Here is an 18320-nt window from a genome sequence, read left to right on the forward strand (position 1 = left end):
TATAAACTGTAAGGGCTTCATTGTCAAAATATATTTTGCAGTAAATCTTGAGGTACATAATATGTCCTGTAAAATAATGATTCTGATGTTTTTTATTTGCTCTCCTTTTCTTAGGAGGTGACGAAAGTATGACCAGAGGTGCAAATTTCTGAATCATTTTTCTTTACTTTCCTGCCTCCCTCCTGGAAGTTCTACTGTATTCTTTTGTGCAAGCTTCCATTATTTCATCTTCATGTCTTTAAAATATTAATCTAGTGGTTGCTTTTCGGAGCCCACCTGGAGGACTTTTGACATGGCAGTTTGCTGTAAAGCAATAGGCTGTACCCAACCAGACATTCCCTGGCTATGGGTTGCACTGTGCTGCTCCTGACCTCTTACTCAGAAAGTCTGCAGGCCATTTTGGGTTGGTTTAGACCTTCATGCCCTTATGCCTAATCCTTAGGCAGGCAATGTATGTCGTTTCCTGACCAGTCAGCACAGATCCCTGCTGTGCAGTTGGTCAAACATGCTACAAAGCAGAGTACTGGAAGCGTAAATACTCAGCAGATTACCAGTAGTTTAGCTTTTTTCCTCCCACTCTAAGTTAGTATTAGGGGTGGTCTGTCTGGTGAAGCATGGCTTCCTTCAAAAGACTTCCACTTGTGATACATTTTAATGTAAGTGGATACACATTTAGAAATATTTGTTATTAAAACCTCTAAGGAGAAAAAGATGAAAAAAAAAGCAGCAGTAGAGTGCTTGCTAAGTGATGATTTCTTCAAGATTCTGTTTCTCTGTACATCACACCAGAATTTAGCTATCAGTAGTTGAAAAGAAATACTCAAAGGAGCCTCCTGATGTACAATACTTTAATCACCTTCCCTTTAATAGTTTGCATTATGAAGACACATGCTATCTCATAACCCTGCCTCGAGGGCAATGATGTTTCCCCGTATTGTGTAAATAAAAGAACTCCATAGAAAGCTGACAGGGCCAAAATAAAACAGGTTTTGTGTCTATGGCTGTTCTGATGAAAATCTGACTAATTGAAAGGACAAGTTACAGAAAAAACCTCAGTCTTTATAAACAAATCTGTTGCAGCCTACTGAGGTTCCCAGTTGAATGTATGGTGGCCTATATTTAAAGAAATCCCACTGCAGGCAAACAAATGTTTGGAAACCTTTTTCTCTTTCTTTTTTTTTTTTTTCCCAAGTCTTCACCTATATGGTCATGAAGGCAGTTGGATGTAATTACCACCATGATACCCGTGTGTGTGGTCTGTGATGCTCGCAAGCCTGTTCTTGTAGCTTGCGTGCAAGTTCGTCTTCTGACTGTTATCTCAGACTCTTTTATTTGTGACTGTTGCATCACAAAATGTTTTGCCTGGCATTAATCATAAAGTGGCAAATGTTTTATTTATTTATTTATCTATCTTTAATCCAAACAAGTAGACCATGGAGTAGCATTTGAGTAACATTTGAGTCTTTTTTCCTTCCTTTCCCCCTCCCTTCGCACTTGATGCGAATTCTATGTACTGCATTGAATAGATGTAAGGTCAGGAGGCGTCAACTAAGTACTAATGGAACTGGCTTCCGATGCTATTAATGAAAGCATGACTCATGTTCTAAGGATTTGCAGTTGGATTCCTGTAACTTTTGGTATTTCTGTTTCATTGTTTTCAGTAATTATGTTTTCCTAGAACACAAAGTGATCGTGAAAGAATTAATGTATTAAAAGCAAGAACAGCATATTCGTTTGTTTAAACTCATCCTGGTATGGATGAATTGTATATTAATCTCACAAAAGATTTCTGACACAGAGAGTAGTTACACTTGTAATTTTCTTTTGATCTTTGCTGTTCAGAAATATCTTTAGCGGGGGAAAAAAGGCAAATATTCAAATAGTAAACACAGGGTGTTTTTGTAGTGAACAGACATTCAGAATTCACATATCAGTGTGAATCAGTTCTCTGTTTCTGAGCAGTTGGAAACAGCAATGTGGTTACAGGGAGAAAATACTGAAAACATCTATATAGTATTTCTCCTGTGATAACGTTCGGATTTTTTTTGTTATTGTTGATGGTAGAACTGGTTAATGCTAAGATTGTAAAACATATAAAAACCTGAGGCATATGCCAAGAAGGAAACTCCTGAAGCCCTGGTCCTTTTCCTTGAGACTGGATAGTCACGTGGGGATGAACTCCATGCCCCCAGAGCGTTGTGCAGTAAGACTGAGCCGCAGAATGGACTTGAGAAACTACAGAGAATTCCCAGTTCCTTTATAATTTCAGGAAAATAATTTAATGGAGTCATTTCCCCATTCTCCTTTTGGAGTAGGACAATAAGTTTTCACAATCTCCTTCAAGTTAAGTGTGCGGAGATCAGACTCGCCAGTAATGGCAGCCAAGCAGGAAAGCTGAGAACATTTACTGTTCCTTAGATGACTGCTTGAAGAAGCACCCATATTCAATTCTGATGCCACTCATGTTTTAAGAATGGTTTTGAAACTGGATAGAAAATGTGGTTTTATATAAACAGAGGTGTAAAATGGGCTGGAGAGCAACAGAACTCTTTTTCTTTTTTGTTTCCTCTGGTTTATGATAGGGAATTGACGAGCTTGCTATGCTGTCGCTGGTTTTTCCCTTGGTACAACTTCTGGGAATGGTGCCTTCCCTTTTTGTCTTTGTTGGAAGCCTCTGCTGGATGAGAGAACAGAAGCTTGAGTTCATTTTACAATTTTTAATGAATTATTTTGACATAGTTCGTCTGGTACCCAGGTTCAAGAGGAATGGAAAATTGGCATTTCATTATAAATCCTTCATGATTTGTTGTTTGGATTTTACTTTTGTCCTTTTCAGTGTCAGCCTCTCTGTTGCTTCTATAGTTGTCTGTAGCAGCAAATTTTCCAGTGGCCTATGTCATGTAGGGATTCAGTTGCCGTTTGTTTGTTTCAACATCTCTCTCATGGTCTTTCATTAAAGGTGAATTAGAAAAGACCTGACTGTATAATGAGTTCTGTGTGATGAATAAATATAGTTTCCTATGAAATCTGCCTTATAAAGGTAAATTCAGGGCTCTGAAAGATGACTTGAGCCATGCAGCAGATGTCCTGTGAAACCTGTGCCACCACTTATTTTGGTGCTAGGTCTTGGTCTTGTTTGTGTGCTGGGACATTTCATGTCTGGGCAGATACAGTTTATAGCTTCATCTGTAAATGGCTTCTTCATTTGCTGATTTGAGGATACACTGCTGGTACATCTTGGGTCTGTGGAATGTGTAAGGAAAGGAGCTCTGCACAGTGAGCTGCTCATGGGGCCTTTGTGCCTGGTGAGCACATGAGTCTGCTGGGGCTTTGCCCTTCATTTTTCTGACAGGTTACAAATGAACTGGAGGTATCAAATGGAACAGGAGCCTCAGTCTTTATAGGATAAGTTGTTTATTTTAATTGCTCTTGTTGTTTAATGAAGATCTTAACATTAAGGTATTTCCTTGGGTTTGTATCTATTTGAACTGAAGACAAACTAGAGAATCCAGTAGTTCTAGTCTTACCCTACCATTTTGCCTGCCTTGGAGGCAAAAAGTGGCAGGTAGCCCAGCTGAAGAATAATTTTTGACCAGTTGCTGCACACTGAGTACCTGGAGACCTGCAAGCCTTGCAGAATGGTTGAGGTTGGGAGAAATCTCTGGAGGTCATCTTGTCCAATCTAGGATCACCTAGAGCCATCTGCCCCAGACCATACCCAGATGGCTTCTGAATATCTCCAGGCATTGAGTTTTGGAAGCAGCAGCTTTGGAACTGTTTCCAGCTAAGCTGCTACAGAGAGTGTTAGTGGCTGCCCTCAAACGTTGCAGGGACGGGTATATGTGTTTGAGCTCAGAGGGCAGCCTGCATACCTATTGGCTCCTGTGATGACTGAGAACTGACATAAAAGGTAATCCATGGGGAACATGCATAAATCCAAATAAGCCACAATATTTTACCTGGAAGAGTAAGATTTCTGTTAGACTTGGTAAACTTTGAAGCAGGCACTCCAGCACTTCTGTGTCATTTTTGTAGTAGTATTTTGTATTACTTCTTTTGGGCAAAGTTTAAGGCGTACTCCTCTAGGCAAGAGGTGGCTTTCAAGACCTGACCTAGAAACATTCCAATACTAAAATTTTTTTAGACCTGACTAGGTTCCACTGCCTGGAAGAAGAAAACCTTACTGCCAGATTCCCAGAGCAGGAATGTTCCAAAAGCATGCAAAGAAACTGAAGCAGCTCATCTATTCTGTTGTTCTTCGATGGTTTCTGTACATCTGAACACCCTACCCGATTTTCTTCGGCATTACAACTTCAACAATGAACCTACAGAGGCCATAGAGAAAAATAAAGTAGCTTTTGTTCCGTGTCCCCTGTTCTCCAGATGTTCCATGCCATCAGGGAAGGGGCAGGGGTCAGCAGAGTATTGCAGTGGGTACTGCTCCCACAGGGGCTGTTCTACTCTAAGTTATAATCGAAGCAGGAATGTGCAGTGATCAGCATGAAAACTCTAGTTGTTGGATGAGTAACCTTTATTTTTTGTTGGAAAAGTTTCCCACTGAGATCATCTGACAGTAAAATGTGTCAAGTTAACTTGTATTTTTATTACTTTGCTGGAAAACTGATAAACAGGTTGCTAGCGGTGTGAATTGTATTTTGCCATGCTTGCCCCTTCCTCCCCTCTGCAGGTATTCTTGTAGGGCAATGTAAACCTTTTAAATCAGAAAAGACTTTGATAGCAACTCATATTTTCTGTAGTGTGTAGTTGGACAGCATCTAGCATGATGGTTAACAACTCTTCTTTTTTCAAGTATCTTCTGCATAACCTTGATGCTAAGAGATTTATAGAAAGATGAAGAGACCAGAATAGGTAGCAATTAAAGCTGTCTCAGACTCTGGAAAACAGACATGATACATGCAACTGTATTTCTGAGTATAAAGCAAAACCAAAATGTTTTAGGTTTTTTTTTTTCCCCTTCCATTAATCCAGAGGTTAAAATATTTAATTTTTTTTTAAACCTATTGAGGTAGGTATTATGAAAGTGGACTTTCCTGGAATTACTTTTTTTTTTAATAAGGAAACCAGATTCGTATGTCTGTTTCATAAATTCTGTTAAGTTTGTTTTTCACAGTAAAGTCAAATTATGAAAGGGCTTATGTTGCAGCAATTTGAGCATTTTGTAAACAAGCAGCATCTTGGATGGCCTTAGCCCCACTCAGCGATCATTCTCAATGGATTTAAAAACCTTCGTAGTGTCCCTTGGAGCAGATGGACCCTATTTCACAAGGCTGGGTAATTCTATCCCATTTTTAGTCTTGAAAATTTTAGTTCTGATAGTTTTTTCTTCTTTTGATTTTCAAAAAGTTAGTCAGCTCCAGTTCCCTTATGGCAGTGGAGTACTGTCCTTTCATACGTTGTTTCTTGGCCAGTCCCATGTCATGGAGCAGAGAATGCAGGACAGATGCTTCACGCCTGGCATACTCAGCTGTTCCTGAGAATAAAACTACTACGTGCAACTGGCAAGTACTGCTGGAGGCAGCATATGCTGGCTGTTAATGTGTGACCTTTTTGTACTCAGTAACTTGACTAGCTCTACCCATTTAGATTTTAAAAAACATTGGGTACGAAATTTAGGCAACCGAGTTTCTGACTATCAAGTACTGCTTCATAGTAAATGTGTTTATCACTGCAAAGCTCTAGTTCTAAATGTAAACTGTTAATAGTGCACTGACCCATGTGCAGAGGTGGGTGAGTAGCACAGACTGCCAGCCAGGTTCTTGGGGTACGTGGAGCTGCAAGTGATTGAATTACACTGGCTGAAGAAGTTCTTGTCTCTTCAGCTGAGAGTTTTACCGCCACTGAGCCGACGTGCAGCTCAACTGCTCATACACGCCCTACCAGACCACTAGAAAAATAAGCTAAGTTGTGCTATTTTAGTTACTGCAGCCACAGAATAAACTGGGAGACACTGACTGAACGCTCTTCTTGATAGTGCAGCATTTTATGGTTGCCTCAGCGTAAAAGAATTATGAATTTTGACTCCTTAATGAATAGCAAAGGCCTTGGAAGTGAGACATGTATCTGAGTCTCTTGGCTTTTCTTTTTATTACCCAGTCATCTGCACTGGGGATGCACTGAAAGTGTTTCTGCAGTAAGTCTGCCTTGCTGCAAAATGGCTTCTTTGGGGCCAGTGCTGTAGAATAATAAAATAAATAAATCCTCTGTGAGGAACTGTTTTATACAGTACCTTTTATAACTTAAAATCACATATAGTGTAATTTTATTTTAAGTTCAAAATCTGTTTTCCCGAAAGACCAATCTACTTCACCGTGCATCTTTTTGCTACCAATGCTTTCGTGGGAGTTAAAGAACTGGATGAAATCTAGTTGTTGAAATAACCTAGTACAAATTCTTACTGTGATTGGTTGTTTGCTGAGCTGTACTTCTGAATAATACTTAAGTGCCTTGTATTTACACACCTGGCTTCCCGTGCATTTTATAATATCACTAAAGGAAGAATGAAAATATTCTAAATATATTCACTACAAATGTAGGATTTATTTATCTTGAACTTCTTGCCTTTTTGAAGAATTTATTGTTTAAATGTGTTTATTCTTCCTAAAGAAAAGATGACAGAGGCAGTTCAAACATATGAGTTGTTAAGATACTACTTTTTTAAGGTTTGTTGATGAAATAAAAATCAAGATACTTTTTTGTGGGTGATTTTAGTTTTGTTTTAATGAAAAAACCCAAATTTTTTCAGGTGTTAGGGGGTTATTTATTTTTGTGCTCTCTTTGTATGTTTTATGATGTTGCTGCTGGACATTCCACAGGGAGACTTCACACGCAGTGTTGCTCCTGTTTACAGGCAGTGTTTCCCAGACCTGCTGGTCAGTTGTAGGGGCTTTACTCTGCTAGTTTGGTTGTTGGTCATTAATGAAGTTGTGTGAAAGAGCCCAAACTGATCAGCTCCTGAGGAAAAAGCAGTAAATGTCAGTGCAATGGCTGGGTCATGTGGAAAAGAAGAGCTAGGTCAATAGCCAGAGAGTGGAAAAAAACCTCTGAATTCAGTAGGCACTGGGCTGGGTGCAGTCTGAAAAAGATCATCTTGGTTTAGGATCTGTAAACAATTAGGTAACACCTGCAGTTGTTGGAGAAACCAGCAAATAGCTCTGTAATTTATGCTTGAGGACAAGGGATGCAGATGATGGCAAACTGCAATGAAGTTTTTATTCTGCACCTATGAACTTCAAACATTTGCACATTCATCTTGTGACATCTGTCGAGGTTTTTTTTGTCATCTGTATGAAAGTAACTTTGGGATAGAACCTCATTTTTATTTCTGTCTGAGGGAGTAGAGTTTAAAGAATGGATACATATAATTCAGGATGATTTTCAATGTGTCTTTCCAGAAGACCTTAATCGTCCTTAATATTTTATGCATAGAATCACTGACGAAAGTTATTTTTCTTTCTTTGTCTAAAGCCACCCAGAGTGAGGAGCGGCTGTGTGCATTTAAGGACCCATATCAGCAGGACCATGGAATCAGTGAGAGCCGAATCTCCCAGGAGAATGGCACAATTTTGTGCATGAAAGGTAGTACCTGCTATGGACTTTGGGAAAAAACACGAGAAGGAGACATACATCTTGTAAAACAAGGTATGGAACAGTTCCGTTTAAGAGCAGTAGTTTTGCTACTTATTTCACGTTTTGTGATCTAGCCATCAGATACAAAGATGCACAGTTGCAAAATTAGGCTTCTTGCACATTCTACAAATGCATAATTATAAATTTCCCATTTAGCAATTTTAAATATGAACAGAAAGTTCTTTTGAAATAAATGACTTCTAAAAGAAACCAAAGACATCAAGGCACAGTTGAAGGAAAAAGCACTCAAATTTCTTGTTACTTAGGATGTCCAGAGGCTTGTGATGTCAAGATGGCTTTCTTGAATTTCAGTATACGTATTGATGTAGCGATAAATTTAACAATAAGTGTCTCATTAAGTAAAAAAATGTATACTCATATTGGTTGGATGTTTGTTTACAAAGGAAACTCCAACTGTGCCACAAAACTGTCACAGATCAGTAGCACAATTTACTGCTGTTCTGTGGGGGCAGTGATGGTAGGAGGGTTGAAGAGCCTTGCAGTTGCTGGAGACGTTTTGATTACCATTCTCAGGGACTCTGCTCTTTGTTACTTGGATGCAAGTTAATTTAGTATAAAGCTGAATGAAAGCTGGTATTTACAAACAGCTGTGCAGTTGTACTCCATGTTGTTTCCTGTTTGATCTGGCAATCTGCTGAAGGAGGCAGACTGACTGCTCACCTCTGCCCCCCTGCTGCCTCTCTGCCTTCCAGACATCTGTACATAAATGACATTTAACTGCCATTGACCGTACTTGGGAAGGAACAGTTGCTGCAGGGAGAAAGGGCCTGGTATTAACCAAGAAATAACTGCAGAAAAGCCCAGTGATGTTGACAGTGAGGAAGGACAGAATTTTGAAAACTGTGCAAGAAGCACCAAACTACATAGATGCAGTCTTGTGGCCTAGGGAGGGGACTAGGTCACAATTCATTTAGACTCTAGACCAGAGGGTAGTGATATGGTCTGTGGTACCAGAGAAATGGGGAATAGCATGCTTGTGCTTTGAAGGCTTAGGAATTCAAGTTTTGTCATATTAAGGTGACAGCTGGACACCTCTGATGTTGGCCTTCACTGCTGCCCATGTTTCCTCTCCTTGACTGTGGGAAGTTCTAAAAGAAATTCTTCAGGTAGTAGTAAAGTCAGATAAGCAGATTATGATAACTGTTTTCACCCCACTTCATAATGTTTAATTAGGTAATGTATGGATTTCTATAGGTGTGTTTATCTATTTGATAGAACTAATTTTATGCTTCTTTTATGAAAGGTTCCTTAATTTGCCTCTTTTTACAGGTTGCTGGTCTCATATAGGAGACCCACAGGAGTGTCACTTTGAGGAGTGTATAGTTACAACCACCCCTTCCTTGATTCAGAATGGAACGTACCGCTTCTGCTGCTGTAGTACAGACTTGTGTAATGTCAACTTCACAGAAAATTTTCCACCTCCCGATCCTACTGATACAACACCTTACAGTAAGTCAAATGTTTCCCTCTGTGCTATTTTGTGGTTTAAATGTTTTAGAGAAAGATGCTTCTTTCATGGTACTGTTAAATGTGAAACCTGTGACTTTTCTATTTATATGCCACGGAGACGGCAAACAGAACAGAGCTTTCACTTACAAAGTTTATCACACATATATTCCACAGTGCTCCACAAAGACTGAGCTAAATATTTACAGCAGGATTGTTTCTATAGGCAACTGCTGAATGCAGATTACATTTTCCAAAATGGTCTGTGATCTTGGGTGTTTTGATAGTTGGATGCCCCAGCTCATAAGCCTGTGGGGATATTCAGGATTCATGACTTCTGTTAAAAACAGACCAGTAGGTTCATTCACCTTTAGGTAGTCTGGCCTGTCTGTTCAGTCATGGTGCACAGGTAGCTTGGAGTGGTAGAACTGGTCTTATATCAGACTGTAGAGATTCTCTCCAACAGTCTTACAGTGCTTTGAAATCTGACTTCTTTCTTTTGCATATCTCTGGTAGGCGTTAACTTTGATATAATATTCAAAAATACTGGTTTGAGCAATGTAATTTTCTGTTATAAAATCAACATAACACATGGATCTAAATCAAGGGATCAAATGCTTAACCTCCTGTGACAGAAGCACGATCATAACTAGCAGGCACACTGTTGTGCTGTGTTCCAAGAGTTAAGAACCTGTAAAGAGCCTGAGTTAGTGGCCTAACATAAACATTTGGATAGCCTTTTCTAAATAAGAATTGTGAAAGAGAAATTAAATACAGTTAGGTATGTAAAGGGAGACACAACTGTTCCGTGTGTTGAGAGTTCTTTATCAATGGAAAGTGTTTTGTAAATGAAGATGTCTTTAATTGGGTAGCATTAAGAGCTGTAGAATGCAAAAGGAATAGTTTGTGTTTAGGAATGATAGTATTTGAATTAACTTTAGCGTGAAGATTCCGATGCTTTAATTACTGATGCTTTCAAAAATGGCTGTAGGGTGGAGTATTTGTAAACAAGTGTGATCAAAATGAGGGCTTGGCATACTAAAAAATAAACAACCTTTACTGGGAAAGTGCATACAATATAAATGGGTAAAGAAAGTTGATAAGACATGGTGCCTTTTGGTCGATAAGGCTATTTGTAGAACCAGTAAATAGTCACCATTTAGAATCAGTGTCTCAGCTCAGCACTGCACAATGCAGAACAGACTCTTTCTTGACACTTGTAGTAGTCATTGGATTGTGCTCCCCAAATGTGACTGGAGTTAGTGTTGTGGAGGGAAATTAGACAGGAGGAACGAAAAGTGTAAAGATAATTCCTTGTCCCTTTCTGTCCCCCTAAAATAGGAAAACCAGGTTCCTGCAAAATGACTTGTGCTTCTTCAAGGGTAGAAATTACAAGCTGAATTAATTCAGTTATTGAGTGATAAGATCTTCAAATAATTTTTCTGTGGAATTTTTAATAGTGAAAGATCTTATGTTGATTTGCAAAGTGAGGGGGGGGGATTAAATTTAACACAGTCCTTAATTCACCCAGCTGTAATTGAGTGCTGCAGCATACATTTCTACTGACTCAAACTGTCTTGTATTATTGTGTCACCTTCCATTTTCATAATAGGCAAATGTGGCTTTAGGCATAAGCATAAGCAAAGTAGACTGCTGCCGAGCACAGTTGTCTGTCTGCTTTGACAAGGTTAAGAAATGGAGATGGGCCATTCCAGTAGCACAGATGGCCTCATTTGCCACTCTGGTGTTTTACTTGTAAAGGGATGGAGATGGGCCATTCCAGTAGCACGGATGGCCTCATATGGCCTCATTTACCACACATCCGATAGAGATATACTCGTAGCACTGTGGAGGCAGAGGATACTCTAGAAAGCTGGAAGGGTGAAAGAATGGGTAGGCTGTGGCATACAGACCCCTACAACATTACTGACCTCCGTTCCAAGTGCTGGAGTCTCCATGGTCCCTTTTTCAGCCCTCTCAACTCCTTCCAGAACCCATTTTGGTGCTGTAAGATTCAGTTTTGCCATCTGAACGTGGATAACAGCACTCTTTCTTTGGCAAAATTCAGTTTTAATGGAATTTTTGGGAAGCTTTGTCTTAACTACTAGATACCTTACTTGGGCCCTCTTCCAGGCTTTCTATTGAAGTTGAGTGCTCCAAGGGCATTAGTAAGCTTAGCTGCACAGGCTGTGGCAATCTGTGTTACCACACCTTTCAGATAATAAAATTGAACCTGTCACAGTCATATAGGAAATCTTCTGCAGAAGGTTATTTCACTATTGCCTGTGAACTGTAAGAACACTATTTCATCTATATTTTTGATAAAGCATTAAAAGAGGTGCACATTGAATAGTTCTTAAATGACAGAAAGTAATGTATGTGGCCTCCTAGAACTGTTCTTTTGATCTTGGAAATTTCAGAACAGAGGTGACTGGTGTACAGTTAATTGTGTGAAGCCTAAGTATTTGTAAATGTTTTTCTTCTGATTTTCAGTAAAATCACACAGCATAAAAAGTTCTTGGAATAACAAGTGTAAATTCAGCTATAGTTTAAAAACTAATGGAACCTGTAAACAGTACTGATGACCTTAGTCAATTTAAAGTTTAATTATTAAGGAAAATTGTAGCTGTTCTTTTTAAAATGATTCCTTGAAGGCTGTATGAAGGATCTGTGGAAACAGCTGAATAGTTAGGTTATTGAGCTAAATCCATCCAGAGCAATAATGAAGGAATAAAACAATTACTTTATACAACCTTTTGGATGCAGTTTTTGTATGACAATTAACAGTGGTGTGTTGAAAGATGTAGCTAGACTATAAATGATTCAAGGAGATGAAAGTAAGTTAAGATCTTAATACGTGTTAGATATAACAAATTATCATTGTCATAAAATATAGCAGTTATAGAAATTAAGTGTAATATTTAAGATAATGTCAGTGTTGGTTTTAGGATGTCAAAATGTATTTATCACACAACCATATCTGGTAGAATGGTTTTTTGTTTTTTCTTGGTTTTTTGATTTTTCAGGGGTTTTTTGGTTCATATTTGATCAGGGAATAAATATAGGCTATCCATTCTGTTTTGTAACAAGTTTTATTAGAAATGAAAAATAAGATTAAGGACAAACAGGTTCTGGAAGCCTTAAATTTAATCTTTACTGCTTCTTAATGTGCAGCTGGTAATTTAAAACTATCATACATCTGAGTAGTCATAATATTCTTCCCTTCTATCTTCAAGATAATCCAGGCAGATTTGAGTAGTTGTTGGTTGCTAATCCCTCCAGCTAGAATTTTGCAAATGCTGTAGGATGGGTTATAGTCTAGAACCCACAGTCTGGAGGTATTAAAAATGCAAAGACTAAGACAGCTGTTTTCTGATGCTGGGAGAAGCAGTGGTTGGAGCAGGGTGGTTACTTTGAATCTCAAGATTTGGTTGTGGAGTTTGGAGCTATTGAAATGCAGAAGTTCAGAAACAACCACTCATCCTCAATCTAAGCTTGCACTTCTGGGGAAAAATATACTTTCTTCTGCCTAGCTAAATCACAAAGAATTGACAAAAAATTTTCCATCTTAACTTCAGCCAGTATATTCATAAACCCCTTAACCCTACCTAAAGAGGGCCAACTATGGCTTCCTGGGTCAGTGTTTTGAGATGTGTTTACTTTGGCTTTGTCAAATATTTAGTTTGAGACTTGCCAAATATCTGCCTCCTATGTCTACAAAATGCTTTCTAAATTCTGAGGCTGTTTTGAAGACAAATTCATTAGTTTCTCAATCATTCATAATGGCCAGTTAAATAGAACTTAAGTAGCTAAAGACTTAATGATGTCCCTGGTTGGTCATAGATATATTGCTGGAATGAAACAGTCACGTTAAAATAACATCAAGATGAAAGCAACAAAACAATTTTTAATTATTTTTTTCCCTCAAGGCTGCATTCCTGGCTCTGCAAATAAATTAATGTTAGAGCAACTGAGTGTTAAGAATGTATTTTTGTATGATATATGGAAAAAATCCCTGGCAGCAACAGTTGAGCATTACTGGTACTTACTGTTGGAAATTATGTAGGGCATTCTTCTCACCAACAGCAAATGGTGGCTGCAATTTTTAGAGGCTTTAGGAAACTTTTATTCAATAAAAGCACAGAGATTTGGATATAAAGAGACTGCCTCACACAGCAAAGGAAGTTATTTCTTTATTCTGGAACACTGAAAGATGGGTTTATCTTTTCAGTGGAACATCCTTGCCTTTCCTTGCCAGCCTTCTTGCTAGGTATATAAAATATGTATGTAGAAGTCTATCTTTAAGTGCACACAGAGTTGTGGGGAAACTTGGACAAAAGCTACCATTAAAAAAAAAGTAATTACTAATATATGTGACTGGGTCAGGTTAATTATGGTGGTAATAAGAGAGTTTTCATTTAACTATTGTTTTTGAGAGGCAGCAGTTGGACTCATGTTGCTGTGGGCACGTGGCCCAATCTAACTCCCTCTGAAGCTGAATTAGATCATGTCAGGCTAATTTTGGAAAGTTGTAACCCTGCTCACTCTCAGTTGTTATCTTGAACTGCTTTATCCAGAGAGCAGCATCCGATATTAGTTGATGATTGAAATGGATTTACTTCAGCTGGGTCGCAGTATCTGATCAGCTAATTTTGTAGCTGGTGTTTAATCTGCTCTTTCATTTCTGATCTGCATAATCTAAGAAAACACTCTGTAACACATTTTCCCTCGCGTGCGCTAATTTTTTTTTTCAGGTGATTTGGATACATAGTAAAGGGGAAATTAAAAACCTTTGCAGGGTGGTCTATATTGGGCATTAAAAGATGGAGCTGAGACTGATCTACACGAGGCTTAAAACTTGTACCCTTGAAATGATAGGGAGTTGGTCAAGTCAGTGAAGAGATAAGGCATTTTATGTCGTTAATGTACCTTCACTATGTTATAAGGTGGGGAAGAAATATTAAGACTAATTAAGGACCTTAATATCTTTTTTAAAAAGTGTACTTTGAGACATTTAAGTATTTGATGCAAGAGAATGATACTGTGCCTTCAAGGAAGTTACTTTAGGGCACTGTAGAAAATGAAGATATTGAACTGCTAAAGGAGATACATGTGAATGTGTGTGGAGATTTCTAAGTATGTGTCTCTGTTAAAAGAGATTGTATATGGAGCAGCTAAGAGAGGGGGAAAACAAAAAGTAGGGGTTTTTTTAAAATAATTTTTAATATACTGAATAATTATGAAATATTTGGATTTTAGCCAGCTGTTGACAAAGTTTTGAACCTTCAGTTGCCTTTCCATCTGAAATTTGGTGCTTAGTGTTTGTTTTTTGCTGTTTATTTGGTTACAGGAAATTAGTTAACTGTGGAGAGGGCTGTGACACAGGGTGCACATTGCTATAAGTGCATAGTGATAACATTTTGGAAACGTATTCTAATTAAGGCTATGTCTTGTGTGGTTGCAGCTGAGGGAAAGGTGATAGTATTGTGGATTAGTGGAGGGCAGAAAAAGTAGAAGTGAAAGTTGTTGCAGGAAGCAAAGTATCAAAGCAATTTTTTTAGAAATTCAAGTGAAAACTTTAATTTCCATAGAATTAGTGGAATGTTCCAAAAATCTCCCAAGATAACTGGTAATGCTTGCTGAGTAACTTCAGTTTCCCGTTAGAAATGAATCTATCAAAGCCGAATCTCTTAAAAGATTGTCGGTAGCAGCACTTACTGTTTTAACTTCTGAGACATCATAGTCTCCCGAGATTAAACTTGCATCTTTACTGAATTTAAAAGTAAAGCTTTGATGTGAAATTGGAGTCTGAGTATGAAATATTAGCTGTGAAGGCAAAGCCTCCTTAGAAAACTGTACGTGTAAATTTTTTCTCTTACAGAAGCATTTAATCAGGAAGATGAAATTGGAGTGTTTTACTTGCTCTGGCATTGAAATATTTTGAAAATGTTTTTAAATTTCTGTTATGCACCAAACCCATAAAATGCTGAAAGCTGTATTAGAAGAGCAAACATGTTTATTTGAAAAAGGAGAAACATTTCAAATATTATTTTTACAAAAAAAAAAAGCAGCTCCAACCCCCCCCTTTTTTTTTCTTCTTTTTTTTTTTTTCCTTTTATGAGTATGTTCCCTATTGCTTTGTCAAACTAGGAGAGCTGTACCAGGTCACCACAGGGCTGTGCCAGCAGGAATTAGTACTGTGTTATGACCCATAGGTCTGAGAACAAGGAATTTGCAAAATTCTTTTTAAAATCTGCTGACATCTAAAAAAAAAGCTTTTTGAATGCAAGGTGGCACTTTTGTCTTTATCTCGACGTTGCAATATAGGATGTTTGTGAAGTGCTAGAGCTATATTTGTGCTTTTTTTTGGAGGTCTCTATTCTTCAAGTAGATGTGAGAATAACTTCTGGCTTATTCATTTGATATAACTGTCTGATCTTCATCTCTGTCATCTTCGAAGTGTCCTGCTTATTTCTAGTACTACACAGCAACTATTTTATTCACAGTTAAGGTCTAAAATGAAGAAAGGAAACAAATTTTTTGAAATGCAATCGCTGTTTTTTGACACCTTCAGTAATAGTGAAAATGTACATTTTAAGCTAACTGATGTCTGTAAATAGGTGATTCACAGTTCTTTTATCATGTGCAGTTCCTGAGGTGCTAATTTGCATCTTGACTGGAAATTAGTTGCTTATGTTTTATGCACAGTTTAAAGAACTGCAAATATCTTTGGGTAATACAAATATAGTAAATATATTTTTTCCATTTACGGGGAATGTTGAGTATTGTCAGACTTTTTAATGTTGTGCTATAATAAATTCAATGTCATAGTTAGTAGATCTCTTTTGTGACAGTGTACATTGAGGCTTTATTGTGAATGCCTTATACACCCAAGGTGAAAGTAGGTGAGACTCCTAACAACAATACTCTTTGCATCAAACAGTGCATTGGTGGAAAACTGGGCTGTAAATGAAAAAGGTAGCGGAAAGAAATTGTTTTGCCCCATCTCAAGGCAAAATGGAGAAGGGACAAGGATGCTGTACTTTTTATGTCTTTATTCAGATGCTGCAATATGCAATGTAATACATGTATGCAATATCAACATTATTCTAAACAAACTCTACAGTGCTATTTAACAACACAAATAATTTGAGAAGTAGATAGGAGCTCTCTGGAAGGCAGACTGACATATCAGTGCACGTTTGGGTGACATTATCAACAACTACAGATCAACAGGCTTCCTGATGGTGTAGTAGTAGTAATAGGCTTCTAATATCTATTCCCCAAAAATTTCAAGACTGGGTGCTGTAGCTTTTTACACTTCAGAGAGAGTTAAAACTACAGCACTGTGGAAGCTACACCACTTTAAAGACTTGTGAATTTGTTTAGGTAACTCAGCACAGTATACTGAGTGAGTTAGCCAAGATACTTTACACTCAAGTCATTGACAAGCAAAATTAAAACGCTATTTATGTTTTGTGGATGTTATACTTGTCTACGTCCCTGTGCTTTTCCAAACAACGTTTATTTCCTCACCAGCTTTGTTGATGTCCTGCTTTCCCTGTCTTGTCATGCTCAAGGCTCCTTGTGGTGAGCCAGAGTGGCAGAAATGGCTGTGCACAGGCTGCTCCCCGGCTGCAGCTCCTGACAGAGGGCATTAGCTTCAAAATGCTGCAGTTGTATCTCCCTGGGCAGGCTGGAGCTGCTGGGCTTGCTGAGAACACTGTTTCTCATAACCCCCTTTGTCCTGTGATGTTACCCAAGGAGCATTCCTCGTATTTGATTTTTAGCATGGCTCTACTCTGGATTTCTTTAGCAATTCTGAAATGAATGGAGTTAAAAGGAACAAGAGCTCTGCGAAGTTTGGTTATAAAGCACTGGTAGGTGTTGCCAGCTACTAGTAATAAATCCCCACCTCATGGCCAGTACAGTAGCAGTCTTTGTCCACAGACTACTGACATAGTAAGAGGCAGACGTGGGACTGGAGCTGTTAAGTGTAAAATACAAGATCACTTATAACTATCAGGTCTGTTATTTGCTCTTCAGTGCTATTTGGCTCATCTGTGCAGAACAGTGTTTAGGTCATGGAAAACCTTTCATGTATTTTTCTTGCTTCTTAATTAGACTTTTTCCATAAGCCTCTCTTGTTTCTGTCCTGTGTGCTAAGTTTGCTGACAAAAATCTAATTCTGTATCGTGGTTTTGTTGAATGCATTTTACCCCCTTGATTTTAGAACAGATACAATTTTTAAAGAAAGCTTTAGGTTTTTGGCACTTGACATACCCTTAAAACAGCCCATTAGCCTGACTGCTTTGCAGTGATACCTGAGTTGCATCTATAGCTCAGCACAATGGGACCCAGCCTCCTCAGAGGAGACTGAAAGTCCAGACAGACAATTAAAATATCTTGGCTCTTTACAGTTGGTCATTAATCACAGTTCCTTATTGAGCTTTTTTGATAATTTTTTTTTTAATTTATCTGAAAAACATTGTGATCCAGAAAATCCAATACGATACTTAACATTGATTTCTGGCTGCTTTCTTTATGATGTAGCATATGGTGCATCCTCAGAGAGGATGCTCTCTGGAGGTAAAATGCTAATGATACTTCAATCTGGCACAATGCTAGGAGCTGTAAGTAAATAAAACATTTGTTTTTTAACAGTGTGGTAAGTTGTTTCTAAGGACATTTGAGGAATTACTTTTAAACAAAGCATTTAAAGAGCGAGAATTATGTAGGTTAGCTGTCAGGTGGCTCCTGCAGAGGCTGATGCAGAGCAGGCAGTGAGCAGAGAGTCACATTCCCCCCAAGCCAGGGAGCAAAAGCTGCAGGGCAGCACCGTGCCTGGTTGGATCTGGCTTGCAGGAGCTGTAGTCAAAGCCTGAACTCGGGACTGTCTGTGCTTATCTTTGTCTGTATGCACTAAGTGACTGTTCTTTATGTGATTTGATTTCTTTCACGACTGTGCTGTTGGAGCATCTTCTGTTGGGAGTGTAAAAAGGGTTAGGAGCTGTACTGGATAGAAGCTATAGTTTGTCCTTTCCCTCCATTGTATTAGACAAAATATCTGCTTGTGGATGGATACTGGGGATGAGGGTTTTAAATTAGTTTCCCTTACAAAGGAAGGCTAATGTTCTTTGTATTAATCAAGTGAATGGCAGATGCAGGTAAGTGCCTCAGTTGTTTGGATTGTAAACTTGTGACTA

The 18320-nt window shown here is 38.4% G+C and overlaps 1 protein-coding gene across 1 annotated transcript in view; it reads left to right on the forward strand.

The window, feature by feature from the left end:
* Positions 1-18320, forward strand: part of BMPR2 (bone morphogenetic protein receptor type 2) — a 107835-nt gene that overhangs the window by 45438 nt on the left and 44077 nt on the right. The window contains 2 exon segments of the mRNA XM_017834330.1: positions 7486-7659; positions 8938-9117. Coding sequence (XP_017689819.1) covers positions 7486-7659; positions 8938-9117 — 354 coding nt within the window.

This window comes from Lepidothrix coronata, unplaced genomic scaffold (genome assembly GCF_001604755.1).
Source record: "Lepidothrix coronata isolate B3197 unplaced genomic scaffold, Lepidothrix_coronata-1.0 Scaffold7, whole genome shotgun sequence".
Classification (NCBI taxonomy): domain Eukaryota; kingdom Metazoa; phylum Chordata; class Aves; order Passeriformes; family Pipridae; genus Lepidothrix; species Lepidothrix coronata.